Below are 27,931 nucleotides of genomic sequence, written 5' to 3'. Positions count from 1 at the left end.
TTTTCACATCTTCAGGCATCTTTTCTTCTTCTGTATAATATAACTGTTGTGTAACATCTCCATGGATCAAACATTACATGTTTGTATGTTTTGTAACTTGAAGCAACACTGTGAATGTCACAGTCTTTTCTTCCTCCGTATGATAACATCTGTACAATCTGTGTAACATCTCTGTGGATCATACAGTACATGTTCAGCACATGGTTTTGGCAACATTTAACAAGTTAGTTGCTTTTTAAACTTCTTTTATAACCACAATGTTTTCTTGAATGTTTAAGCGAGTAAAATCATTTCAGCAGATTTAAATCTGCTCTGAATCCAAATTAGCAGAAGAAATATCAGTTTATCTGTTGATGATGATTTCCATATTGAGTTATTATATTAAACATGTAAATGTTTCACATACAAACATTTTATTGGAACTCTAAACAGCTGAAGAACGTTCAAATAAAAGTTTGTTTCTTCCTCCTCTTTTGACTTTCATAGCATCAAAGATCCTCGTCTGAATCACTCGTCTTCTGTTTCTCCTTTAATTGTTCAATAATCTCTTTTTTTTCATTTGTTGCTTTCATTTTCCTTTCTGTTGCAGTAGTAAGATCATTCTGGTTTCTCTGCTGTGATTTCTCTATCTTTTCTAAGTCTTTCTGAAGTTCTGCCTTCTTCCTCTCCAGATCTTTCTTTGTATCTTCTGCTGCTTCTTTCTGTGTTTCAGGGTCTTTTTCACTGTTTAGTGACTGAAGCTTCCTCTCTACCTCCTCCAGTTGTTCACTGAGTAGCTTTCTCTTATCCTTTAGTTCCTTTATATTTCTCACATATCTAGACATCTTTTCTTCTAATTTTTTCTTTTCTCTTTCTTTTGTCTGTTGTTGTTTCAGAAGTCTTTCTCTCTCTTTGTCCAGTTCTGTCTCTCCATGTTTTTCTTTCTCTTTCTCTGTTTCATCACCTGTAGATTTTATTTTCTTCTCTCCTTCTTTCTTTTCAAGATTATTTGCTTGCTGTCTGTCTTCCATCAGCTGCTCTTGGTCTCTTTTTTCGTCCCTCAAAACTTGATCTTCTGGTTTATTATTTATAGATCTTCTCTCTTCTTCTCTGTTCTCCAGGTTTGTCACTGCTTCTTCTCCAACTGTGACCTGCTGTTGGAGCCTTTCTTCTTCAGTGAACTTCTCTTGTTGTGTTTCTCTCTCTGCTGGACCAGGAACTCCTGCTTCTTCACTTGTTGGTTTATTGTTTGTCTCTTCTTCTGTCTTGTCCAAACCAGTTTCTGTCCCTCCTTCTTCCAGTCGTTGGTCTGGTTCTACTTTTACTGGAACAAGAAGGTTTGTTCCTTCATGAACAGATTGTTGCAGCGTTCCTTCTTGTCTCTGAACAAGAACATTGTTAGTTTCTCTTTGGTTTGTTTCTTCCTCTGTTTCACATTGAAGTCTTGTTTCTACACTTAAGGGTTTGATCTTCTTGTCCACTGTTTCTCTCTTTATCAGGGATTCTTGTTCTGGATCGTCGCTCTTCTCTCTCACTCTCTGTGTTTCTTCATCCTCGTGGTGTTTCTTGTTCTCTGTGCAGAAACAATAAACAATGTTTACATCAACTTTTTCTGTGCTCATTCTGAGTTGCTTTCCTGTAAATGTCTGAAGTTGAAGAGTAAAGAGCTGCAAAAGCCCAACAGAGGTGTGAAGAAGAGATGTTGTAGTGTTTAAATTTAAAGAAAAGTTTCAGTAGAACCCTCATTTCAAAATAACACAAGAACCATTTAGAACAAGAAATGTGTTTTCAGGTATATGATCACTAAGGGGATGTTTACTAAAGTAAGTTGCCATTTCAATACAATAAGGAAGTGTGACAGAAAGTCATTTTAAAAAAGTTACAGACTTACTGAGTTTGTTTTGTTTCCATTTCCACACGACAAAGACAACTGCAAGAATTAAGATGAACCCAACAATCACACCAACGATGGCAGGAACAGACGAACTAGAGCTGGAACTAGAACCAGACCGGCCCTGGACCTGGAAGAAATCATCTGAAATGATAAAATACAAAACAGAAATGTATTTATATATGAGATATAATCACAGCTGAGAATATAATCATTTTAATTTCATCTCTACCTGGAACAATAATGTGTGTCTCTCTGGTCTGGCTGATGTTCTTCTGTTGGACTCTACAGGTGACGCTGTTGTTGTGTCTCTTCTCTACAGTCACTCTGCTGCTGACAGTATAGAGGTCATCAGGACCTCTGACTGTCTCTGTAGGTCCAGCAGAGAGGAGGTTTCCCTCACCGTCCAACCAAAACACCTCAGGCTCTGGATACCAGCCTTTAGACTCACACTGTAACACCCCACTGCTGTTTATGATCATATTTATGACAGGTGAGGAGACAGAACCTGATGATGAAAAGATTTTAGAGATTAACATCAGTTTCATTCACAGTTCTGTTCTCTTGCTCTGAGGTAACCTGTTAGCATGCTTGGCTAACTAGCTTGCCAATAATAACACTGTCGTAACCGTCATCTTGAAGAATCAGTAAAATCTCTTCTTAAAACTTATTTTTTAAAGCTTTTTTCTGATGTAATTGTTTTTTTAGTTAGTTTCAATATGTTTAATCTGTTGTATTGATTATTTCCCCCTTTTACTTGAATACAATTGTGCTGTTGTTTGGTATTTTATCAATTCTCTGTACTTTTAGTGTCCTGATTTGATTTAATTGTACTGTGCTGAATTGTTTTTCTCTCATGTAAATCAATTTTGAAAAGTACCTTACAAATAAAGATCATTATTATTACATTTATTACATCTCTAGCCTAAGGTTGCACAATATTAGGTAAGTTATTTCTACATCTATTTTGTTAGGTTACAGTCTTCTACTGTCTTCTACTGTAACTGGAGTTGAAACTTGTCTGAAACACTGAAACACTTCTAAAGTTCACTGAGTCAAACAGTCTGAGGGTTTCAGTAGAGCTGGAGTCGTTTTTTCTGTAATAAAGTTGAATTTGGTTGTGAAAATAACAACATACATTAACAATACAACACACAGATTAATCAATATGTGAATTATTATTGTATAACATGTCCATCACACTCAGTTGAACTAAGGTCAAAGGTGACACGGATGATGATGATGGTGATGATGGACCTGAACTAGCTATGTGTGAAATAAACAGGGTGGTATTAGTTTGAGTCTAGATGACTTTTCCTTGTTTTTCTGCTGATGTTCTGTGTGATTTCCTTTCTATGTTTCCTATTGTTTATTGATGGTGTGATGCTTGTTTCATATCATGTAAAACTTAAAACTGTTTGGAAAACAAAACAAAAGTTTGTCCATAAACAGCTTCACTGGTATGAAATCATAATGCACCTAAATCTGTAAATTAGACTGAGACAAAATGAACAGATTAAGAATAAAATATAAAATTCAGACATTGTTTGTTTTAGTTTGAAGATCAGACACAGAACTGTTTAGATGTTATAACCTTAACTGATTCTTGTTCATGTTCAGTATCAACGATATTTCCTATCAATGATATCATCAAACAAGATTGATTATCTTTAAATCTGAAAACCAACTGAAACCCTGTTAACTAAACACACAAACACACACAGACGCACACACAGGTCACAGAAGAGGAACTGAATCATTGATCATCTGCATGGGAGGTATATATATATATATATATATATATATATATATATATATATATATATATATATAGAGAGAGAGAGAGAGAGAGAGAGAGAGAGAGAGAGAGAGAGAGAGAGAGAGAGATAGGGAGAGAGAGAGAGAGAGCTGCAAATGAATCCACAGCTATTTTGATAATCGATTAATCATTTCCGTCATTTTTCAAGCAAAAATACCAAACGTTCTTTGATTCCAGCTTTTGAAATGTGACAATTGCTGCTTTTCTTTGTCATATTGACAGTAAATTGAATATCTTCAGGCTTTAGACTGTTAGTCAGACAGAACAAACAAAGTGATGACATCATCATGGGCTCTGAGAAATAGTGAATACCATTATATCGCTTTTTTTTTTTTTTACATTTCATGGACTAATGATTGATTGATTTGTCAAGAAAATAATCTGCAAATTAATCGATAGTGAAAATAATAAAATAATCATTAGTTGCAGCCATATATTTATACATGTACATATATACACATATATATATATATATGTGTATGTTTGTATTAACAAAACCATACAAAAAGAATATAAACAAACACAAAATATATTCACTTACCAACAACAAGCCTAACAGAGGATTCACCTAATTGTGGAACAAAGCATCTGTATGTTCCCTCATCAGAAGGTTTCACTTTGGAGAGTTTCAGTGAAAGGTTTCCGTGTTTCAGTTCCTCCGTGAACACCGATGTTCTTCCCTCGTAGGACGGATTCTTTTTACTCTGCAGCTCCACTCCGTCGCGCCACACAAAGACAAATCTGGGGTTCAGGTCACGTCGCGCCCACTCCACTGTCATGTCAAAGGCATTCATGGCAGATTGCAGGTGGCACGGAAAAATGACATCATCACCAACTGTTGCCACTATTGGCTGAGATGGACCAATCACCTGAGACTCACCTGAGGAGAAATATGTTTGTGTTTGTGATTTCTGCAGCAAAGGCGTCTAACGTTGCATTTGAATGACATACAGCATAACATCAACAGATTCACAGATTCACATGTTAACATAAACCAGACTGTTACTACTGTGTGTTATTTACATTTACATGTGTGTATCAGGGCGACGTAAATAACCAAGACAGTGAAGGCACCAGACTGAAAGTTGAGGCACTGGTTGACCTTCATATGAAGCATCCTGGAGGTCTGAAAGTAGAAATAAAACAGGAAAACTTTAGGATGATGCTAATAAAGACAAATACTTAGAGCACCTAACTCCATTGTTGAGTTTAGGGTCCTGGAGACTCCTGTACCTCTTTAACAGCTCAAGAAACATAATTATCATTGTTTTATCAGCTTGATACTTCATGACTTTTCCTATTTTTATGAGAAATGCTTGTAAACATGATTTTGAACTGATGACATGTTTCAGAAGTCCACACATAAGTTCTATTTGGGGTCTCAGAGAGAGTTAGACAGGATTTATATCTGTTATTGGTAATCAGAGTACTTCTACCAAAGCACCCTCCCTCCTAAATCCCACATATGGGATTTGTGTTATTTAATTATAAAACGATTTGTTATTAAGACTAGGCCTGCAACTAACGATTATTTTATCAATTAATCTATTAATCATTTGGTCCATAAAATGTCAGAAACGGTGAAAAATGTCGATCAGTGTTTCTCAAAGCCCAAGATGACGTCTTCAAATGTCTTGTTTTGTCCACAACCCAAAGATATTCAGTTTACTGTCACAGAGGACTAAAGAAACCAGAAAATATTCACATTTGAGAAGCTGGAATCAAATAATTTGCACATTTTTTCTTTAAAAAATGACTCAAAACAATGAATTGATTATTGAAATAGTTGTCAAATAATTCTCTGTTGATCAGCTAATCAATTAATCGTTGCAGCTCTAATTAAGAGTAAAGTTGACCTCTCTGGGGTCTAATTCAGCCGTGTAGTATAACATACTGCACATTTCTTTGACTCTGAATGACTTTTTGTCACACAAAGGAATATATATTTGTTAATGCATCACTCTTATAACATAAAAAACATGAAAAACCTCCTTACTCAGTGTAACAATAATTATTTATGTTTATTTCTATTTATTTTTGTTACCTTCAATAAATGTGTAAATCCAGTTTGTGAGAAAGGTAAAACTTTTCTACATATCGAGTTATAATATGGTCAGAAGAAAAGTTATATATATATATATATATGTGTGTGTGTGTGTGTGTGTGTGTGTGTGTGTGACTGAAACATTATTATTACTGTTTTTACACATAATACAGACAATTCTACTGTCTTTATTTATCTTCAAATAATGTTAAAGATACAAAATGAATGTACAGCTGTATGACAAGTGTCAGAGAGGAGTTTTTCACCTTTAAACTTTAGATATATGATATTAATTTTACTATACTGATATTAATATGCATGAACTTTCTCCACTGCGCCCCCTGCTGGTCGCTCAGCTACACGTTCAAACTCATGTACAGCAGATAAATCAAACCACGTGAATCCAAAACGTTTGATTTGACCTTAAATATTACACGCGATTGTGCACGAGAGTTTAGTTTCACTTTCATCTATAACTGAGAAAAAAGAAAAAAGAAAATATATGAAATGTATCGATTTGGAGCAGACACTTTGATTTTTAAACGTCAAAATGTACAATGGCTGAAATATATTTGCTGTATAATTTCTTACACAATGTATATTTTGAAACATTGCTACGCATTAAAAAAAAGAAATCTAGATATGCGACAGTAGAAACGTGAAACATCTGTGGCTGAGAGAAGACCACCAAACGTGCTTTTTTGTGTGTATTTCTTTCTTCTTTTACATAAAAAAACGAACAAACACTATAAATCCATATAAAGTCGAAGTCGAACACATGATACACGCTGTTTACGAGCATTTCTTCCTCATACCTGTCGTGTGTCTCTCTTCTTCTGCAGGAGCTGTGCGGTCAATTTCCGAGGAACGGGGGAGATGCAGCTTCCGGTCAGCTGCAATAAACGCTGAGCCCACTGTTTACTGGACATCTGTGGTTTTCACCGTGGGATGTAGAACTACTGCTGCATACTGTGAGAAAATATAATAATAACAATAATAATTGTATTTGTATCGCACGTTTCATACAAGGATTGCAGCTCATAAGTGCTTTGAATGACGAAGTCAGGACAGCAGGACAAAAATCACATCAAAGATCAATAAAAACAGATAAGAAGAAAGACAAACAAACTCCATAGAGGGCCAATAAAACCTGAAAAAAAAATAGGTCATTTAAAACAGAGGCTGGTTTACAGGAAGAGAGGCAGCTGATAAAATATCAGGTTGTAGAAATATTGGCCTCCCTGATATGTGTTGGTAGAAAATGCCATAAATCTGTGGCATAGTCTAAAAAAGGGAACTATGTACACATATAATGTAATATAATGTAGGAAATGTTGGCATTTGAGTAAAAATAAACTGCTTACAATAAAAAGGGATTGTATTTATATGTTAAAAGCAAAAACAAACAAAAAATGATTTCAGATGTGTCATTAAGGAGTTATTGTTTCTTTTTTTTTCTTTTTTTTACATATATGAGCTTCTTTTCTATTTTTTCTTAAATGTCTTTTCATTTCTGTGGGAAAATGAAAACCTCAACACATGTAGTTTGCTGACTTTACAGCAGGGGGCAGAGGTGGACTTCTTATAAATGCTCAGCACATCTACAGTATGAGATATCAGGAACATAGAGGTAGAATGATTTTCTTTTGCTAGTTATTTGTTTGTTTAGCATATTGCAGGTGTAGGACCAGCATGCACCTGTGGAGCTTGTCTATGTTTTTTTGTGAGAGCTACAGAGACAGCAGGAGACATAATTTCTTTGCTCTTTGTCTTGCATGCAATGATAAATGAAACCTGTATCCCCATGGGACCCTTTAAGTTTAATTTTCATTATTGACAAATAACTCCATACCTGTAAATAGAGTTACAAATATTAGTCAATGAACCGATTAGTCGTCAACATTTGAATTAATCGCCAAGTATTCTGAAAATCGATTAATCGTTTTGAGTCATTTTTTGAGAAGTCAAAATTCTCTCATTCCACCTTCTCAAATGTGAATATTTCCTGGTTTCTTTTGTCCTCTCTGACAGTAAATTGAATATCTTTGGGTTGTGGACTGTTGGTGTTGATTTTCAATGACAGAAGAGAAGTAGATGATCTAATTTAAACACATGTTAAGCAGGTAATCAAGCTTTTTTTGTGGGAAAAGTGTTTTTAAGTTAAAACATGTCTAGAGAATGACTTAACACTAAATCCAGTTAAATTACAGTTACATTACATGTACAGTCACTTTATTACATTATAAGTGTGTCATGGAGAGTAGCAGGAAATGAACCCAAATGCAGATCAGAACAAAACAGAATACAGAACAAGACTGAACAAACAGAAAAGAATGAAGGATCCAACAAAGACGGAACTGAAAACCAGGAAATAAAAACAGGCAGAACTTGTGAGGGAGTGTGGTGACTAGACAGAAGGGCAGGCTGGGAGTTGATTGGCTGGGGAAGACTCTGGGAGCAGGGCAGGTCTAATGAGAATAATGCATGTCAGGTGTGAAGGGCAAAGCCAACAAAGACAACATAAACACCCACACTACACACACACTACACACACACAAAGAGACAGACTGGGAGGCAGAGAAAAAACACCAGGAAGACATAGAGAACAAACTGACTAATTAAAGCTGCAAGCAGCGTTGAACGGGCCCTCGCGCCTCCATACATGTCGGGCTGCGGTGCAATCAAAGGGCTTCTGTCACGGGCATGTAGATGTCTTCAGACCCGGGCTGTTTTCAGACAGTGCAAGAAGGAGATAAACATCACTTCCTTTGTCCACTATTTTGCCTGCTGCTGGGGCTGCTTCCCTGAAATATCATAGGGGGCGACATTCAGCCAGTTTGCATCACTGATGGAATATTGTCATGTAGACAAAAGTAAAGACTTTTGACCCACATGACCTGGTCAAAGTTTGATTGACATGTGTACTGTCAGGTGTGTAGAGACAATAAGTAACTGCAGCTGGACACAGAAAAATACTCATATATTTGAATGGAGAGTGTGAGTGAACCGCTAGGTGCTCGGGCCCTAATAAAGGAAAAACTGCAGTACAGAGCTACAAATTTTAGTTTTGATTTTATTTTTCTGCAGCACTTTATCACTAAACTGTCACTCTCAATCCATTTTTTCCCTTCCCCTCATAGGTCATCCCCACCACTGAATTATACATATAAGACCTATAATTATTGTAAAATAAATGATAATAACACCAAACTTCATACAAAGTTTGTATATAACTGTATAACTGTATGTATATAGGCCTTTCTGCTGTATCCTACAAAAATGAGCTGCATTCAACCCCCACACCCATCCCCCCCTCCTATTGTCTCTCTCTCTCCCTCTCAGTTGGAGAGGAGAATGTCACTCTTCTTGTGAAATCTCCTCATAAATCCCATGACTTTGGCCAAATCTTACATTACAAATCACATTTTTTAGTAGGAAATTTCGTGGGGAATCCATTGATACAGGTTTGAAAGTGGTCAGACTTATAGTTTAGATGTCAGAAGCCTTAGTCCATGCCTCCCCCATTCATTTACATTGTAAGGGGTACATGTGATGTGATGTGGCACAGCAACTTTCAGGGTTTATAAAATCCAAACCGCTCAAGTTATTACAAAGTTTTTAAGAACTTTTTTTCAGCAGTGTCGTAAGTCATATATTCAAGTTTGAAGCTGATACCATTAACGCCCTCGGAGGAGATAGCGTTTGTTCGGAGGCCAAAATTGAGGCAAAGTCTTATATTGACAGGCTAATTGTGGACTTCCTGTTGGATTTAGGTTGGGGGTGTCAGTGTATGATTTGTAGGTCTTGATGAGACAAATAATTGAGTTTTGGTTTGATCTCTCTATGACATTAATACGGGCCATGGCAGCCATATTAGTGACCTAGGTGGTGCTAGAGAGCACATTTTGGCACTTTGGGGGTCAAATTTTTTACCAGACCTGATGTGCGTGCCAAATTTGGTGAGTTTTTGAGCATGTTTAGGGGATCAAATTTAAGGTTTAGGTGGCAGAATGATAAAGAAAGAAGAAAGAAACAAACACATGAAATACAAGTGGGCCTTCGCCCTTTGGGCTCGGGCCCAATAAAGGCAACTAAAGTAAAATCATGTCAGATAGTCTTTCAAAAGTCCAACTCAGAATAAGCCCACACAGTCCAGTCCAAACAAACCAGGGGAAAAGTTTGAGGGTCTCTGGAGGACTGGTGGAGAATGGCAGCTAAACATAGACCCTAGAATCATGTCAAGTGTAGTGTTCATTACAACAGAAGTTCTTTTTTCTTTTTCCAGAGAAAGTCCAGTAATTCAGTCCTCTAAAGGCGCCAAAATCTGTGAAAAATCTATGATGTACCCTGGGACAACATCCCATTTAAAACATAATGCATACATAATTAGCCATACATATACAGTGTCATCTCTGTGGTCAGTTCATATGTAGCTTACTTGCTGTATTGAGAAAATATTGGCCTTTAATGTCACAGGAGGTAAATTATTAAGTTCAATCAAAAGTTTCAGTTTTTGGTTTTTGTAGCTCTGACTGGCTCCCAGTGGTGGAAGAAGTATTCAGATCTTTGTTAATGTTACTTAAGCAAAAGTACAGAAGTATTATCAGCAATCTGTATGTAAAGTATTAAAAGTAAAAGTACTCATTATGCAGACTGGCTTCTTTTAGAGTGTTATATATCATACGTAGTATATTATATTGTTTGTTTTTATCATTAACACATACATGTAATAGCATTTTAATGGTGTAGTTCATCACTGTGGAGCCAATTTTAGACACATTGGGAAGATTAATGATAATAGTACTGCATCATATCATATGTTTTTTATCATAATAATAACAAAACTATTTATATAGCACCTTTCACACACTAACGCAGTTCAAAGTGCATAACAATTTTATATAAAAAAGAAAAGAGCAGACAATTTAAACAACAGTTAGAATATTAAAATATGTTATTTGGTGTAAAATCTTAATCTGAAAAATACTTCCCTCTGAAATATAGTTGAGCATCGGATGCAAATACTCAAGTAAAATAGATGTGGATGTAACATGTTGGCATACTTCTGGCCATGACTTTCCAGAGACAGCGGTGAGTATGAGGCACAAGCAAAGTGTTCCCCACAGTGGAGAGAAGCCCCTCTCGCCTCATACTTTCTTCATCCAGCAGCCGAGGAAGTGTTGAACGACATGTTGAAGAATGTCCTGAGGGGATATGAGTTAAGTCAACCGTGAAAGTCAAACATGAAGCATTAGACACATGTGGGAGCTGACAGATTGTCTGTGAAGTGTCAGTGATGTTGGAAAGAAGTCTTTCATCAAACTCTGTACTTACATTTTAGAAGAAACATTTGTTTTTTTTTCTGCCTGTTCTTGTTTGTGAGGATACTATAAACCAGCGTTACTGTGTCTTTCCTGGTGTTAAGAGATAAAAGCTGTATTTACCAGCTCTGAGATGCAGTTGAAATTGCTTGAAAAAAGCTAATAAGTGCATCATAGTGTTGATATTATTTTATATATATTTATATATATTATTAAAACAGAGTAAAGTTTTAACATCTGAAAAAAAACTGGCAATTATTTAGAAACCATTTCTCCTCCATCTCCTCCAAGTTTTCTCACAATTTCGTCTAATTGATCCAAACCTGTTTTACTTAAAGAATAAGTAGAAAAAGCAAGTAAAAAATATGTTATAAGTAAAAACTCAGGACTCTTAATCAAATTACTACAAAGCATTTGGCACCCTGAGGGCCTTACACAGTTGCCTGCTTTGCCATATTGCTAATCCGGTCTTGGATTTGATCCATTGTCAATATAAAATTCTTGATAACTGAGGCTTCATTAAACTTCAAATATTTACTGTAGCCTTACCAATGTATTCTCTGTAATACCAGTTTCTGTGAAGTTCTCAAGAACTAGATCAACCGTTCATTGTTTTGTTAACATGTCTGTGACAGTGTACTTAGCAAACATCATCCTATCATGAGAATCCTCTGAGTAACTCACAATTTTTAATCAAATATTGAGGCCCATAGGGATGCCAAGGCAACGAAGAAACTGGTCCTCCCGAAAAAACGCACACCCAAACACAAGAAAAGCTATCTAATGTGTGCAGTCCAGTGCAGTAAGGGATGCACAGACTTGTATATCAGGGAATGTAAACAACCGATAACCAAACACATAGCTCAACACAAGAGGGCCAACTCCTCAGGTCAAGACTCAGCAGTTTACCTACACCTGAAAGATAAGGGACACCCTTTCGAGGACAACAACATGCATATTTCGGATAGGGAGGACAGATGGTTTGAAACAAGAGTGAAGGAGGTCATCTATGTCAAAGTGGAGAAACCATCTGTTTAACCACTTATCACCCACCTACAATGCTGTCCTAGAGACTTAACAACCATTCACATTTGGCCTCCTGACAACTCCAACGACTGTTTTTTACACTTGACCTCAGGTGACTCCAATGACTCTTAATGACTGTTACAACAGCCAGGAGAACTAACGAACCAAGTGGTATCAATGACCTTGATAACAACCCCACAGAGTTTAAATACCTGAGACTCCCTACCAGTCAGCTAGAACTGAAGAAGCCCCATGAATGAGAGGCGAAACATCTTCAAGTATCTATAATCAAGTCTAGTTGCCCTTGATTCAACCCTCCATGGATACCTGGTTATTTGCTGAGGCGTTAGGTGCAGTTTTAGACTAATGTAATAGAGCCTCCTCCCACAGCCCCACAGTTATCCAAAACTTAGATTTCATCTAACAAGTCAGTGTTCCTCCATATTCAGATGTGACTGATAAACTGTGTATCTATGTATGTCTTTCATAACATGCATCAGGTATCAACATTTTAATACTCTCTTCGACAGAATTGGTCTACTTGTTTACTTTGGCTTAGTTGTAGGTTTAAAAAAATAGCTGTCATTTCCCTGCAAGTGTGTGTGTGTGTGTGTGTGTGTGTGTGTGTGCATATCCTGCTGCTGCAGCTTGCGAAGCAAAATCAGGGTGTGTTGGGTCAACACCACCACATGACATATATCAACAAAAAGGAAAAGTTAGTCATTTTTACTGACTTTAAAAAAGTTACATAACATCTATAGTTAACAGTAAGTATGTGGAAATTTGGAAATGTTACGCTCTTGAAATAAAGTAATTTACACTACATTAAAGCCTCAGCTTGGTTTACACAATATACAAGGAACTGTGTGGGAGATATAACCCTTAAATCACATAGTACCCAAAGTTTCAGGGTCAAGTCAAGAATGCTCTCCAGGATGTAGGCATACATGTTTCCTTGTTAACAATCAAGAGTAAACGTCATGACCCATAACATCAGAGGATTCAGCACAAGATTCAAACCGCCTCAAAAACAGGACAGCCAGGTTACAAAACATACACAAAGAAAGTGGTAGAGCTCTGGAATTAAGTTCAATGGACTGATGACACAAAAATCAACCTCTATCAAAATGATGGAAAGAGGAAAATGTGGAGGTGAGGAGGTGGAATATATTCAACTGGTGAGGATATAAGAAGTGAAATCCTACAAATATTGTTTGTTTAATGGGTGTATTGAGGAGAACTGGATACTGGAATAGTTTTATTCGTACAACACATCTGGTGTCTGTTTCTCAACTGATTAAAACAAAACAAGAGCATTGAACTGTAAGCCTTTATGGCAGCCTTTGTTAGATTTGGAACATAGATCAAATTTATGTTTGCATTTCTGTCACTGCCAGTCACCTGAAATGAGTTACAGGTAAATGCAAGTGTATTTAAGAGCTGGTTTTGCTTTCGTCAGCAGTCATTCAGCACTTCTACACAGAGAGGCCGAAGCTACAAGCTGACACTGACAAGAACAGAAGATAACTCAGCAGGTTTGCCACAAACTCCACTATTGTCTTCTTTATTTTCTACCTTTCACTGCAGAAGTATTTCTAACATGTATTTCTCTCTTTAGTGAAGGAAATCTTCATCTGTAACATCTGCACCATGAAGCTGTTGACTGTGTTTCTCTTCCTTTGTGCCATGATGGCTCTGACCCCATCTGCTGGTGAGTAGATAATGCATGATGCACTTACAATGTAAGTGATGGGACCATAATCCACAGTCCACCCTCTGTGCAAAAATGTATTTACAAGTTTATCTGACACTAATATGAAGCTTCAGCGTCCAAATGAGTCAAACCAAGTAGATATCTTTCAACGTTACAGTCTTTTTAGTGCCAAAGTCCTTCTTTTTGTTACTACACTTCCACCGCAACTCAACAGGGAAACACTGTCCGAGGAAACACAAAGAGGGAATTTGATGCTAAAAAGACGGTAAATGTGGCAGATATCCACAGAGGCCTCATAAGATTCAGATAAACTTTTAAATACATTTTTGCACAAAACAAGGACTGTGAATTTTGTCCCCCATCACCTACATTACAACGGGAGTAATGATTAGAAGGAATGCTTAGCTTAGCACAAAGACTGGAAACAGGAAGGAAATAGTTGCCTGGCTCTGTCCACACACAGATCAACAAAATCCACCACAGCACCTCTAATAATTACTAATTTTAATTATTAATAAACCTGTAATGTCTCAATTGTTTAATCTGTACAAAAACTGAAGTGCAGAATGCATATAAGTGTAGTCCTCAAACTGTCCATTAAGTAAAGGATCGGGTTACTTCTTCCACTGCTGCTCACTGCTGTGTTAAACTGTCCATGCAGCTCATCCAGAAGAAAAGGATGAACCTGGGACTGAGCAAATGATTGTAGAACATGAGTGTACAGTATATTTCTTCAGATGTGTATTGATTCCTGTTTCAATATAAATACAATGTTATTAATCTTACTGCTTTGTTAAATTCTCCAGCATATCCCATAGACATGTTGTCACCTATCCCAGTCTCACTACCTCCGATATCAGGTCAGTGAATATACATATTTATTTATTTATTTATTTATACTGAAGTCCACTTTGACTTTAAAACTTGCATCTATTCTTGCAACCCCCCTGGACACTCAATGTGACCCTTTTTCCTGTATTTGTCTCCAGAGCCGGGCTTCTTTTTTTCTTGTCCTGATGGTTGGACTATGTCCAGCACTCAATGTCTCCTCTACGTTCCGACAAATATGACCTGGGCTGAAGCTGAGGTAATCAGAATTAATACCTTAATCAGAGCAGAATATTTCTACATCAAGTTAACTCCAGTGGCAGAAGAAGTAGATCATTTACATTTAAACCTGCATGAAGTGATATGTTTGGCCGCTTCAGTGCAGCGGAAACAAGTTGTGAACACAACGCTGACACATCATCACCTTACATATCATCATACTTTTAAGTTGTTTCGTAGCAACATTATGTGTTGTGTTTCTGTTCACCTGGTGAATGTAAGTCCAACATTCACTCTCTTTTAGCTCTGTTTTTGCTCTCTAACAACTCCTGAGGGAAATATCTGGCTCTTTGGCTGCTAAATGCTCCACTATGTTCACCAGCTAGTCTACAGCTAACTGTGTCTGTTTGCTATTTGGCGCTGAGCAGGTAGTGTACAGTGGCTTTTTAGAGCTTTTTCTCTGAAAACAGCTGCTTGCTGTGGCCAAAAACAATAAACTAAAGTAAAGTTTCAGCCGGACAGCTAAACAATGAGCTGCTCACAAGACAAAAAGTTTGGAAATACTGGTTTAATCTCTAACAGTGTGTTGGATTCTATAGGTTTTTTCTTGTAAAATTTGTATCTGAAAAATAACTAGTGACTAAAGCTGTTGGATAAATGTAGTTAAGTGAAAAGTCCAATATTTCCAGGTGAAATGTAGTGAGGTAAAAGTATAAGGTAGCATACAATGGAAATACTCAAGTAAAGTACCTTAAAATTGTACTTAAGTACAGCACAGCACTTAAGTAAAAGCATATCATTACATTCCACCACTGGTTAACTCTGTATTTACTTGCACACTTGGTTAATTAGCATCTTCTTTCGGTGTCCTGAGGTTATTTTTTTTCCTCTGTTTATCTCTGCTGTAGGAAAACTGCAGACACAATTCACAATACCAGGATGGAACCCTTGCATCTGTGTATGACTCTTCGATCTCCCACGAGATTCATGATGTGCTGAAAAGTGCCGGTAATGAGCATGGAAAAGTATGGGTCGGAGGCTTTAATACAGCACAGGTATATAATTCATTATTAAATCAGGTCTGGACATTTTTTAAAGCCAATATTCTATTAATTAATATTAATTCAGTCAATATTCTTTTCTGTTTTGTCTCATAGGATCCGTCTTGGTACTGGAGTGATTATATGGGTTATAATCAGTTTCATGACTTCTGTTCTGAAAAGCATGAGCACCACTGTCTACAAATTACCTTTGAAGGTAAACCAACTCAACCTTGAGAGCATAATGTGGTGTAAAGTATTTTTTAAAAAGTGATTTAAGTGGAACCATGTGTCAAGTTTAGAGGGGAACGGAACTGCTAACAACTCATCTGAAACCTCACAAGGGGCCAAAAAGTACACACTGGTTTTATAGAAGAGGTCACAAGACAAAAAGGTTGTGAACGACTAGTTTATAAACTCATTGCATTATTTTATGTCAAACTTTAATCTGAATAGTAACTAAGGCTGTCAGATAAATGTTGTGGACTAAAAGTATAAAGTAGCATAAAATGGAAATACTCAAGTAAGGTACCTTAAAATTGTAATAAAGTTTAGTACTTGAGTACTTTGTTACATTCCATCACTGTGTGGCGTTAACTGACTTCTGTGTTTTTTGGACTTACAGAACAGGAATCGGGATGCCTGGATGACATGGACTGTGACGCTAAGCTCCCATCTATCTGTGCCATAATCCTCATGTGATTCCTGCCCTGAAACAGAAACTTAATGTATCTGTAAAAACATAACTGGATGAGTATTTGTATCATCAGTCTCATATATAACCTGAAGGCATCTATATTTCTCTTCTATCTCTGTAATGCTAATTTAAGGAACGAAGCGACAAGTGACATAAACAGGAGTTGGATTGTCTCTCCGGCCTTGTGGCTTTTATAAGAGAAGACTGGATGTGGTATGAAATGATTGCCTGTTGTCATGACTTTCTGTATGCAAGAATAAAATGCTCAGACATTGAAAAAAAGGTTGTTTATGAGTCTGTAATAAATCTATCTACAGTGTGGATACCTTCTCTCTCTCTCATATATATATATATATATCTCATTAATGCATATAAGCATCCAAACTTCACATAAATCTTCCTGTGTGTTACATGTTTGCATCTCAAAGAGTTCCAGCTGTAACACTGAATACTATTGTACACTATTAAAATTTGGGGTGTAATTAATGGAATTTATCCAATAAAATGATTTAATATTACAGTATTTTGTGGGATGTGTTACTCACCCTTAAGGTCAAGCTGTAAATAAATACCATGTATGTTATCATGTTGTTACAACCTCTAATGTCTAGGGGGGGGAACACAAGGAGTAACATAATTAGGTGACCCAAAACTCTTTGTAAAAATGGTGGGAAAAAGGCCATTAAAACAATTGCAAAGGGGTAACAGGGAGAACCATTTATTAACAAAAAGGATTATTAACAGATAAACCGACTGATATAGTAAAAAAAAAAAAAGGAAGCAACTTAGGTGTCAGGGTCTCCAAGGCCAAAACAATCAACAAAATCCCACTCCAACTAGAAAAGAAAAGTCTCACTTGGGCCACAGAATGAAAAAAAAAGACAATGCTACGCTCCCTGGCTAGCCACAAAACAGGAGTAAAAAAGGAACGCAAAATTAAAAGGCAGAGAACCACTACAAAGCTTCATGAAAATCATCTACCAGTTACACAGAGCTATATCAAACTGCTGACAGCAAAAACTCTACAGCACCAGCCCAACCAGCAGCTCAGTGGCAAAATGGGAAGAAGCACTGGTCCAGGTGAGTTGATATACAGCTCCACTGATGATCAGACGCAGTTCAGGTGCGGGCAATCAAAGCAGGCAGAGAGGGGCGTGGCAGACCTGAAACACACAGACAGCTCTCTTCCAAAAAAAAGAGGAGGCTGGGAGAAAAGTCAGTGAACGTAACCATGTTGTTTGCAAAACTATGTAGTGTTTTTATAAAAGCATTAGAAGAATGGAGTGAACTGTAATTTGATCAGGGCGTTGATGAAAATGATGAATGGTCATGCTCAGGGAAATTACCTGATAAATCCTCAAATATTATCTGTTCTAACTTGTACCAGAGCTGCTGTAAATCAGGGAACGATCCAGAACCTTTAAATAATCAAGCCAACAGGAGGAACACACTTTTGTTTTTGCTCACAATTTTCATGAGTTGAAATAAAAGATCCGTGTTAGTGAGCACTTCTCTGCCAAGATAATCCATCCACCTGACAGGTATGGCGTATCAAGATGCTGATTAAACAGCATGATTATTGCACAAGTGTGTGTTGAGCTGGTCACAATAAAAGGCCACTCTAAAATGTGCAGTTTTATCACACAACACAATGCCACAGATGTTGCAAGTTTTGAGGGAGCATGCACTTGGCATGCTGACTGCAGGAATGTCCACCAGAGCTGTTGAGATCGTCTGAGACCAGCCACCTGGACAGCTGATGCAACAGTTGGTTTGCATGACCAGAGAATTTCTACACAAACTGTCAGAAACCATCTCAGGAAAGCTCATCTGCATGCTGGTCATCCTCACCAGTTTGTCGTCATAACCGACTTGAGTGGGCAAATGCTCACCTTTGATGGCACTTCTGGCACTTTGGAGAATTGTTCTTTTCATGGATGAATCCTGGTTTTCACTGTACAGGGCAGATGGCAGACAGTGTGTATGGTGTTGTGTGGCGAGCGGTTTGCTGATGTCAGCGTTGTGAACAGAGTGTCCCATGGAGGCGGTAGGGTTATGGTATGGGCAGACATAAGCTACAGACAACAAAGACAGATGCATATTATTGATGGCAATTTGAATGAACAGAGATACTGTGACAAGATCCTGAGGCTCATTGTCATGCCATTCACCCACAGCTATCGCCTCATGTTGCAGCATGATAATGCACGGCGCCGTGTTGCAAGGATCTGTACACAATTCCTGGAGGCTAAAAACATGCCAGTTCTTGCATGGCCTGCATATTCGCCAGACATGTCATCCATGTTTGGGATGCTCTGGATCAGCGTGTACAACAGTGTGTTCTGCCAATATCCAGCAACTTTGCACAGCCATTGAAGAAGAGTGGACCAACATTCCAAAGGCCACAATCAACAACCTGATCAACTCTGTGCGCAGGAGATGTGTCGCATTGCACGAGGCAAATGGAGGTCACACCAGATACTGACATGTTTTCTGCCCTCCCACCCAAAAAAATGCCTATCTGTATCCCTAGTCATGTGAAATACATAGCTCAGTGCCTAATGGGTCTATTTTTTTCAAGATAAAACTGCACATTTTATTGTGACCAGTCCAATGCACACTTGCTTAATAAAATCCATCCCGGATACATAAAGGTACAAATCATATTTATCATGGATGGTGTCTTTATATTTATCTAAGGCCTACTCCCTTCTTTAGAAATTCTTACTAAAACTGGCACAGATCCAAAACAATCAAATAAGAATTATACCATCATAATACACCATGTACTGGCAGGGTCATGTCCAAAGAACAATACTAAGTAAATACATTTCAATTGTAAAAAAAGGAACTTAATTCATATGTGATATTTATATAAATTGATATGTATAGTTTATATGTATATTAATTAAATTGATATTAATTGATTTATACAAATTTCCTGGACATTTTCTAAGTAATTTCCTGGTATGTAATGGGTAATTTTAGGGTAATTTACAGCAAGGTGGTACAATTTGTTACAAATTAAAAGAAAAAAAACTGAAAAAAGTCTTAAGTTGGTAGTGCCCATGCTTATATTTGGATTCATTGTTGTTGATTTGCAAAAATTCTTAATAAATTAGACTGTTGACAATTCTTTAACAGACAGAAAATACTCAGTTTTCAGTGTCATTTGGTGCGTCAAACAAGATTTTAGATTATATCTTAGTTTTGAACAGTTACACAGAGGTTACTTTTAGGAAATTGTTGAAGAAATTTCCTGGAAATTAGAAGCACAGTAAAGTAAAGTGTGACCAAAATTGTTCATAGATGCTGATTCATTATAGTTTTATTAAGAAACAACTTAATGTACTGATATATTGTTTGACACACAAAACTACACGCTGAAAAGTAAGTTTTTACAGTCTGTCAAGAAATTGTTAAGAATAAAATTTACAAACATTTTTTTGCAAATTAAAACAACATATAGATCCGCATATAAACCAAACTTTTCTTTTTCTATTTTTCTTATAATTTGTATCAAATTGCAACAAAGTGTTACATACAAGTTACATACCTGCAAATTACCCAGGAAACCTGTATATATATAAAATTATGGGACCTGTGAAATAGAGTGTAACCATTAAACTTTCAATTTAACCAGTGGTGTATGGTGGTGTCCACGCAGGTACAGGTTCTGCACTCAAGGTACAAATTTGAGGTACTTATACCTGACTTGAAAAATTGTGAACATATCCTTTAAACTGTGAGTCAGATCTGCTCTTTGTTGGAAGTGGTTAAGGTGACAGCTGTGGCCCAGGACGTAGAACTGGTCATCTACCAATCACGGAGTGCGTGGCGGTTCAATCTCTGGCTTCTTCTGTCTGCATGTTTAAAGTAGTGAAGAATCTTATAAACACACTCCCTTTCCCCTTTTGCTTAGTAAATGTGAAACATGCTCTCCATTGTAGTAGAAATTTATGGAGAGGCCTTTAATTCAAAACTCTACTCAAACTGTACACCACCTATCCAGTTACCAGACACCACCTATCCAGTGGCAGCACAGGATGACTGGATAGGTGGTGTGCAGTTATACTTTCACATGGGCTATGTTGGTGTTGGTCAGGACAGGGACAAATACTTTTTCACAGCACTGTAAATTTTTATAATTTCAATATTAAACATGGTCAAAATTCATCAGAACTGTTTATAGCTTGCAGGTGACAGATTGTCTCCCATTGTCAAGAATGATCAGTAAACATGAGTGATGCTATTTAAACACCATAAAATCTAGTAACCATTTAGATGTCTTTTATATATTAGACATCTGTCCAATAATACACCATCAAGTGGGATGGAGCAAGTTGATGTATTTAAACAAATTGTGTGACGCTCAGACAGATAATTCTCTGTATATAAGAGCTGGTCCTTCTCTTGTTCAGCATCTACATTCAGGAGGCAGAAAATTATCCAAAAGCAGGTTTGCTTTGCTTTTCTCTCTTCACGCTCTTTTCTTCTATTTGGTTCTCTCTCATCATTCACTAAAGTTTATCTGCTTTAAATATCACTAACATGTCTGTCTCTATACTTATTGAAGGAAAGCATCATATAAGGTCTGCATCATCTCCACCATGAAGTTGCTGACCGTGTCTGTACTCGTTTGTTCCATGATGGCTCTGGCTGGAGCTGCTGGTGAGTATCTGACTGAATTTATATGTTTTTGTCTTTAGACCTCAATAAATAATAATGAAAATAATAATAATAACCTCTAACTGACATGTTTAACTGTCCAGCTCTTCAAGAAGCAGAGAAAGAGCACGAGGCAGTGGCAAAAATTCAAGAAGGTGAATACATTTATTTATTCAGATCAATATTAGCTTAATATCAACCATTACGGGTCAAATTTGACCCATGTTTACATTTGAGCAGTAAAAACACCATAAAAACCTTTCTTGAAGTCATAATTTTTCACGACTTTCCCTAACATCACCCTAAATATACTTTTTTTTTGTGCAGCTGATACACATATTTGTACATATAGGATATTTTGGGTTGAATTTTTATTCGAAATATCAAAAATCACAATTCAAACATGATGTAGGGCAGCTACTGTCAAAATGTAAGGGTTAAAGTGCATCACACTCTGTCTGGAAACTCAGTGTTACCCACTTTTCTCCACCATTTGTGTTCAGAGGAGCATCGTGTTGACAAGAGGTCAACATCCTGTCCCTCCCACTGGACTGAGTACAACGGCCGCTGTTTCCTCTACGTTCCTCGAACCTTGACCTGGGCTCAAGCTGAGGTAATCATAATGATCTGCATTCACTGAAGAACATTTTTATCAAGTTGCAAAGTGTGAGGAGCTATTTTGGGCACACCCAGTTCATTTTCCCCATAGACAACGTTAGGTCACTAACAGTTGGAACATTTCTACAGATTAGATTCTTCCAGTTGAATCATTAGTAGAAAATTAACAACTGCATTAAATAATATCTGGTAATTTGATAGAAAAAAAATCAAAGGTACAAAACTGCAAAAATTCAGGGTAGAAGCTAATTACATCTCCCAAGGTGCATCCAATCACAGAGCCTGATATTCAGTCACATGTGCCTCTAACAGTGGGAGGAAGCTAAACATTACAGTGTCAGGAAAACTCATTTTACAATCTGCAATGTAAATTGGCTCTTTTTTTTTTCTAGGTCACTTTTGAGTGAATTCAGCAACTGTGGCGTCACGTTTTGTTTACAACTTCGACAATAAAGCGTTTAAATTAACGCTCTGATTCTCTCCTCTGACTGGCTTCTTCTCCATAGCAACAGCAGCTGAGGCTCATGGGTATTGCCATATTTTTAGCTGTGCACCAAAATGACAAAAACATGATTTCTCAGTAACAGAGTTGAAATAATTGAAGCTGGTGGTCACAATATAGACCTATCATATTGTTATAACACCAGTAGAGTCTTGTATTTCTGTGTTCAGTGATATTGAGGATATTCTTTAAAGAAAGATTAGCAGCACCTTCCTATTCACATCTCTACTCTGTTGTCTGTTTATCTCCACTGTAGAAAAACTGCCAGTCCAAGGGTGCACACCTTGCATCGATTCATGGAACTCGGGAGTACAACGAGATTAAGAGGATAATATCAGATAGAACTCATAGCTCTCCTCAGACATGGATTGGAGGCTCTGACAGCCAAGGGGTATGTCACGTATAATAACAAAAGATGTCTTATGAGCTTGAAAGTTCATTCTTGACTTTTGAAATTGTACTTTGACACCCATTGTCTGAGGAAGGCCCGAGATGTGGCTAAAAGCTTTGGAAATATCGAGTAAATAGACTTTGTAATGAGAATATCAAACCTTTTTGTATTTAGAGTGGTGTTGACATTTAGATTATCTTTATTTATATGCATCAATTGTCTTCTATTCGATCTTCTAGGAGCATGTTTGGCTCTGGAGTGATGGCACACCTTTCGCCTTCTCATACTGGTGCAGAGGAGAGCCTAATAACTACTTTAACCAGGACTGTATTCAGATGAACTATGGAGGTAAATCATAAAATATATTACTTTGCATGAGAGAATTATGTACAAGTTGTGTAGATAATAAAGGATGCATGACAAAAACAAGGTGACTTCATGAGAAACTGAACTGAAAATCTGCCTGCATGAACATTTCATTGATGATGTTGCTGGAAAACCTGTGTCTATAGGCTACCAATAAAAATGCTAATTTTCTAAGTCACAAAAGGAAATCTTAAAATGATAGAAAATACTAAAACCCTGGCGCTGGTTGCAGCAGCTGTTTTTAAGTTCAAACTTAACCCTGTTATAATGTAAGTGTTTACTAAGTGGAAATTTATGCATCACTAAATTAGAACTGATAAAGTAGTAGTATTAGTAGTAGAGATGAGTTGTTACAAAAAATTTACAGCTACTAACTGCCGGGTGTAAGCTAGCTGACTGAACCAACTGACAAAGCTAACATTAGTATGTTAATGTCTGATAATATCTGAGCCATTTGGATTGAAGAGGGAAAGAGGAAAATATGGAATATGGTTGACATATCTGACCTGACACTTCACATTTCACAGAAAAAAACACAATATATATACCTCAAATTACCTGAATTGCCAATAACATTAGGCTAAATTACAAATAACGTCAGTTAGCTAAGCATAATGGGAGTTTTCCCTGTCACTGTAAACTGCATAAATATTACTGATTCTAAAACACACATATTTTTCTGGTATACAAATTGAAATAAAATAGAGTCATGCCTACATTCACAAAGGATAATTTTTATTTTCTTGCTCCTAAAACAATTATTTTTATGTGAAGATCAAAATTAACCACCAAACACTGAAATGACTTTACTGTGACTTAAGTACAGTAATTGTTAAGAGCCATTTGACAAGTGTGCCAAAACCATGTATAACAAGTAGGGTGTGCTGAAACACTACTGCTTAGCTCAGCAAAAATTGACAATTCAATACTGTTACAGTAGCAATTATCAATCAATCAATCAATCAATCAACCAATCAGTCAAACTTAATGTATATAGCACCTTTCAAACAAATCAAATGCAATTCAAAGTGCTTTACAAGTGAATGACAAAACATAGGATGTTAAAATTTGTGGTAAGGAAAAACTCCCCTTTAACGGGAAGAAACCTCAAGCAGAACCCAGCTCTAGGTGGGTGCCATCTGCTTTGACCGATTGGGTTGAGAAAGGGGGGGTTGAGACACAGAGCAGCAGAATAACAACAATAATAACAATAATAATAATAATGATAATAATAATAATAATAATAAAGATGTGACTAGCGATAACAAACAGCAGCAACAGGCGGGGAAGGACACCAACAGGACTCGGCCCGGATCCCGGGGTTTCCTGCGAGATGAGAAAGCACAAAAAACTCCGGGGAGGAAGCCAAGTTTGTAATTTGCATTAATGGCAAATGAATGCATTTAGATGAAGAGGAGGAGGACGAGGAGAGAGGAGCTCAGTGCATCATGGGAAGCCCCCCGGCAGTCTAGGCCTATAGAAGTATAACTAAGGGCTGGTCCAGGGTGAGCTTGGTCGGCCCTAACTATAAGCTTTATCAAAAAGGAAAGTTTTAAGCCTACTCTTAAACATAGAGAGGGTGTCTGCCCCCCCAGACCGAATCCGGAAGATGGTTCCACAGGAGAGGAGCCTGATAGCTGAAGGCTTTGTCTCCCATTCTACTTTTGGAGACTGTAGGAACCACCAGTAAGCTGCATACTGGGAGTGCAGTGTTCTAGTGGGATAATACGGTATTATGAGCTCTTTAAAATAAATATGATTCAATTTCAAAAATTCAATTCTAGATTTTACAGGAAGCCAGTGCAGCAAAGCTAAAATGGGAGAAATATGATCTCTTTTTCTAGTTTTTGTCAGTATACGTGCAGCTGCATTCTGGACCAGCTGGAGAGTCTTTAGAGACATTTTAGAGCAGCCTGATAATAAGGAATTACAATAATGCAGCCTAGAAGTAACAAATACGTGGACTAGTTTTTCTGCATCTTTCATAGAAAGGATGTGCTTGATTTTTGCAATATTATTGTATTATATTATAAAGCTTCGTCTCATCAAAATTCTGAAACAACCAATCAGATAGCAGCCTCAGGTCACCTGCTTGCCAAGAGTTGAAGGATTTACATACACACTCATTTGGCTGGAGCCCCTCACACAGGAAGTATACAGGCTGTATTCAAACAGAAATCAACCAAATACAATTTGAAACAAATGTTTCATAATTCTGGCATGACTACGAGACACAGAGTAAGAATAAACATTTTTATTTCATAGTTATTTTGTAATATATATTTAAGTCATGTTTAACATGAGTCTTTCTTCTCTGGATAATTGGAACAGGGTGATGCTCTGCATTAATGAGCCGCCACTGATTACTAAAGTGTTTACATTAAAACATTAAAACTTAAGGTGCAACCTGATTTAGTAAATCACTAGTTTGAAACTAGTAGTTTCTAAGAATTTTGAAAGGACTTTAAGATTGTCCTGTTTAAACCAGAGAGCAGGAAGGCTCATTAGCAATTACATGTTCAATTAGAAAGCAATCAGAAAGCACAAACTTCTCCATTTGTCAATACAATTTCATTGCACTCGTATAAACACTGGCAGGCTCACGATGGACAAAATTGATGCAGCAGGAACAGCAATATTGTCTTTTTTATTCCACATATTCTATCTCCTTTTGCCAATGTATGTAGGTTATATGTGTGTAACGATGTATGTATGTATATAATATGTGTGTGTCAACAATTATGTGTTGAATTATTTATGAATTATTGTATGCTTAAATGTTTTTAATGTGGACTCTTGGAAAATTAACCAATGAGCTAAAAGAGATCCAAATATATCAAATCTTCCTTTTAATATTCTGGCGCCTACATCACCCACTATGCAACTCATCCGTTGACAGTTCAATTGTAGGTCCAATGCACAATATGTAATTTCTGCCACTCAATCAGAACAATAACAAAAGACGGAGTTTGATGATGGCGTGAAGTAGCGTGGGATCATGGGAGTTGTTGTCTTCATTATAATACCACCACCATTGCTGTCTTGCAGTCAGCTTGTCCCAGTTAGGATTCTTTCAGTGTTCATCATTCAGAATGGTTTTTTTACCGGGAGTCGAATTATCTGCAGAGGTCTCCTCCTCTCCAGAACAAATGGATCCAGTGATTAAAGCCAGTAAAAACACTGAATAAAGCAGTTTCATATTAAAAATCAGTGTTTCTCTGATGCTGTTCAACAGGCCCAGGACTTCTGCGAGCCAAGCTGCTGATAATGTTTTCTCAGCTTGCTTCTCTGATAACTTAAGATCCAGACGTCCAATGATTAAAATCCTTCATCCGGTTAAAAGCTTTAGTTAAAAACGACCAAGATCTAAAAAGTGTATCATAAAAATGTGCCTTAAAACTCAGTAAAAAGTCAATTTGTGACAGTTTCTTGTTGACAACCACAACACTGACCCATGCACAAAGGGGAAATTACATCATTAACAGGTGACCAAATGAAACAGATCATTACATTGATTAAAATCACAGAATTGTCTGGGTTTGAATATTGTTGGAAACATTTGGGATTAGAAAAGTACACAACTTAACAAAATATATAACATAGGTCTAGTCGTTTTTCAGACATTTTAATGCGTAAAGTTACATATTATACCTTTCAGGTGTGTTATCCTAGTAGTTAATCTAATGTAGCCTGGAGCTGCTAGCCTCCAGCAGAGATGAGGAGCAGCTACATGGGTCTAGTAACCTCACTTCTTTCTAACTCCACACCCCCACACTTGTAGTATTCAGCCCCAACAGACAATTTATCAGATGTCACACAGCTCCCTCTGGAGCCACAAAAGGCTTATATGACTTTTTTCATCAACCTGGAAACAGACTTTGATGTGGAAAATAGTCTGTGTTCCCCTTTAAAATAATAATCTAATCTGGATCTGCATTAAAATATTACATGATATGATTGACAATCATGCTGACGTCCTCTTTTTTTAACAATTGCAGATGACAATTGCTGGGATGATGTATGGTGTGATGCTCACCGGCCATCTGTCTGTGCCAAGAAAATCTGATGATTCCTGAGCAGATAAGAGAGGCATGAAATACCTGTGAAAAGCACAAACATTAGTGGATATGTGTTTGTGTTTATTGTCACAAGTTAATCTGTCATTTTATCATCAGTCTCATATATAACCTTACAGCTTTATAAATCATTTTTCATCTTTCTTTCTATCTTGCTATCACTGTAAAGGTACTTAAGGAAGGAAGCAACAAGTGACACAAACGGGAGCTGGATTGTCTTTTAGGTCTTGTGCCAAACTGAATGTGTTATGAAAAGAATGCTTTTTCTTACTCTGGAGATTGAACTGTTCTGTCTCATATTGTGCAAATTAAAGACGCAAGCATGAAACAAGCTGGTTTGTAATTCTATTTTAAATGGAACAATTATTATGGGTATCACAGTCAGATCAACATCTACACTGTAAAATATCATTCAGAGATTTAGTGGAATTAAGTAATTTTGTCCTTAACTTTACTTAAATATGTATGTTTTATAATTTCAAGTTAATTAAACCTAAAATACATTTTAAAAAAAATTTTGGTACTTAAAAATACTACTTGAACTGATTAACTAGGAACTGGCCTGCTGCTACTGTGTCCAGTAAGAACTCAACCAGAGATGTTGAAGTTAAATCCAGGATGTTTATTTAGAACCAGTTGAATTGGCAGATGATGTGTGGTTATTCTGCAATATACATATTAAAACTTAATATATAGTATATTAAACTATGATAAGTGTAGTTTAAAAATAAT

At 36.9% G+C, this 27,931-nt stretch overlaps 2 protein-coding genes across 2 annotated transcripts; one reads left to right on the top strand and one right to left on the bottom strand.

The window, feature by feature from the left end:
• Nucleotides 1-887: 887 nt before the first annotated feature.
• On the bottom strand, nucleotides 888-7,032 carry LOC121890013 (butyrophilin subfamily 3 member A2-like; the record flags this gene model as incomplete). The annotated part of the gene is made up of 6 exons (XM_042402260.1): nucleotides 6,549-7,032; nucleotides 4,719-4,815; nucleotides 4,231-4,569; nucleotides 2,103-2,378; nucleotides 1,871-2,014; nucleotides 888-1,552 (listed from the first exon to the last, which is right to left on the bottom strand). Coding segments are annotated over exons 1-6 (1,635 nt in total), but the record flags the coding sequence as incomplete, so codon positions are not given.
• A 5,539-nt stretch (nucleotides 7,033-12,571) lies between these two features.
• LOC121890011 (C-type lectin domain family 4 member D-like) lies at nucleotides 12,572-27,511 on the top strand. The gene is made up of 13 exons (XM_042402259.1): nucleotides 12,572-13,615; nucleotides 13,699-13,791; nucleotides 14,601-14,654; nucleotides 14,784-14,881; nucleotides 15,750-15,896; nucleotides 15,999-16,098; nucleotides 16,507-16,579; nucleotides 21,155-21,249; nucleotides 21,351-21,401; nucleotides 21,750-21,859; nucleotides 22,623-22,757; nucleotides 22,997-23,105; nucleotides 27,122-27,511. Exons 2-13 carry the CDS (start codon nucleotides 13,731-13,733, stop codon nucleotides 27,187-27,189), a joined length of 1,101 nt encoding a protein of 366 aa, XP_042258193.1. The 5' UTR covers nucleotides 12,572-13,615; nucleotides 13,699-13,730; the 3' UTR covers nucleotides 27,190-27,511.
• Nucleotides 27,512-27,931: the final 420 nt, after the last annotated feature.

Source organism: Thunnus maccoyii, chromosome 22 (genome assembly GCF_910596095.1).
Source record: "Thunnus maccoyii chromosome 22, fThuMac1.1, whole genome shotgun sequence".
In the NCBI taxonomy this organism is placed as follows: Eukaryota; Metazoa; Chordata; class Actinopteri; order Scombriformes; family Scombridae; genus Thunnus; species Thunnus maccoyii.
This window is presented reverse-complemented; position numbering and strand designations above follow the sequence as displayed.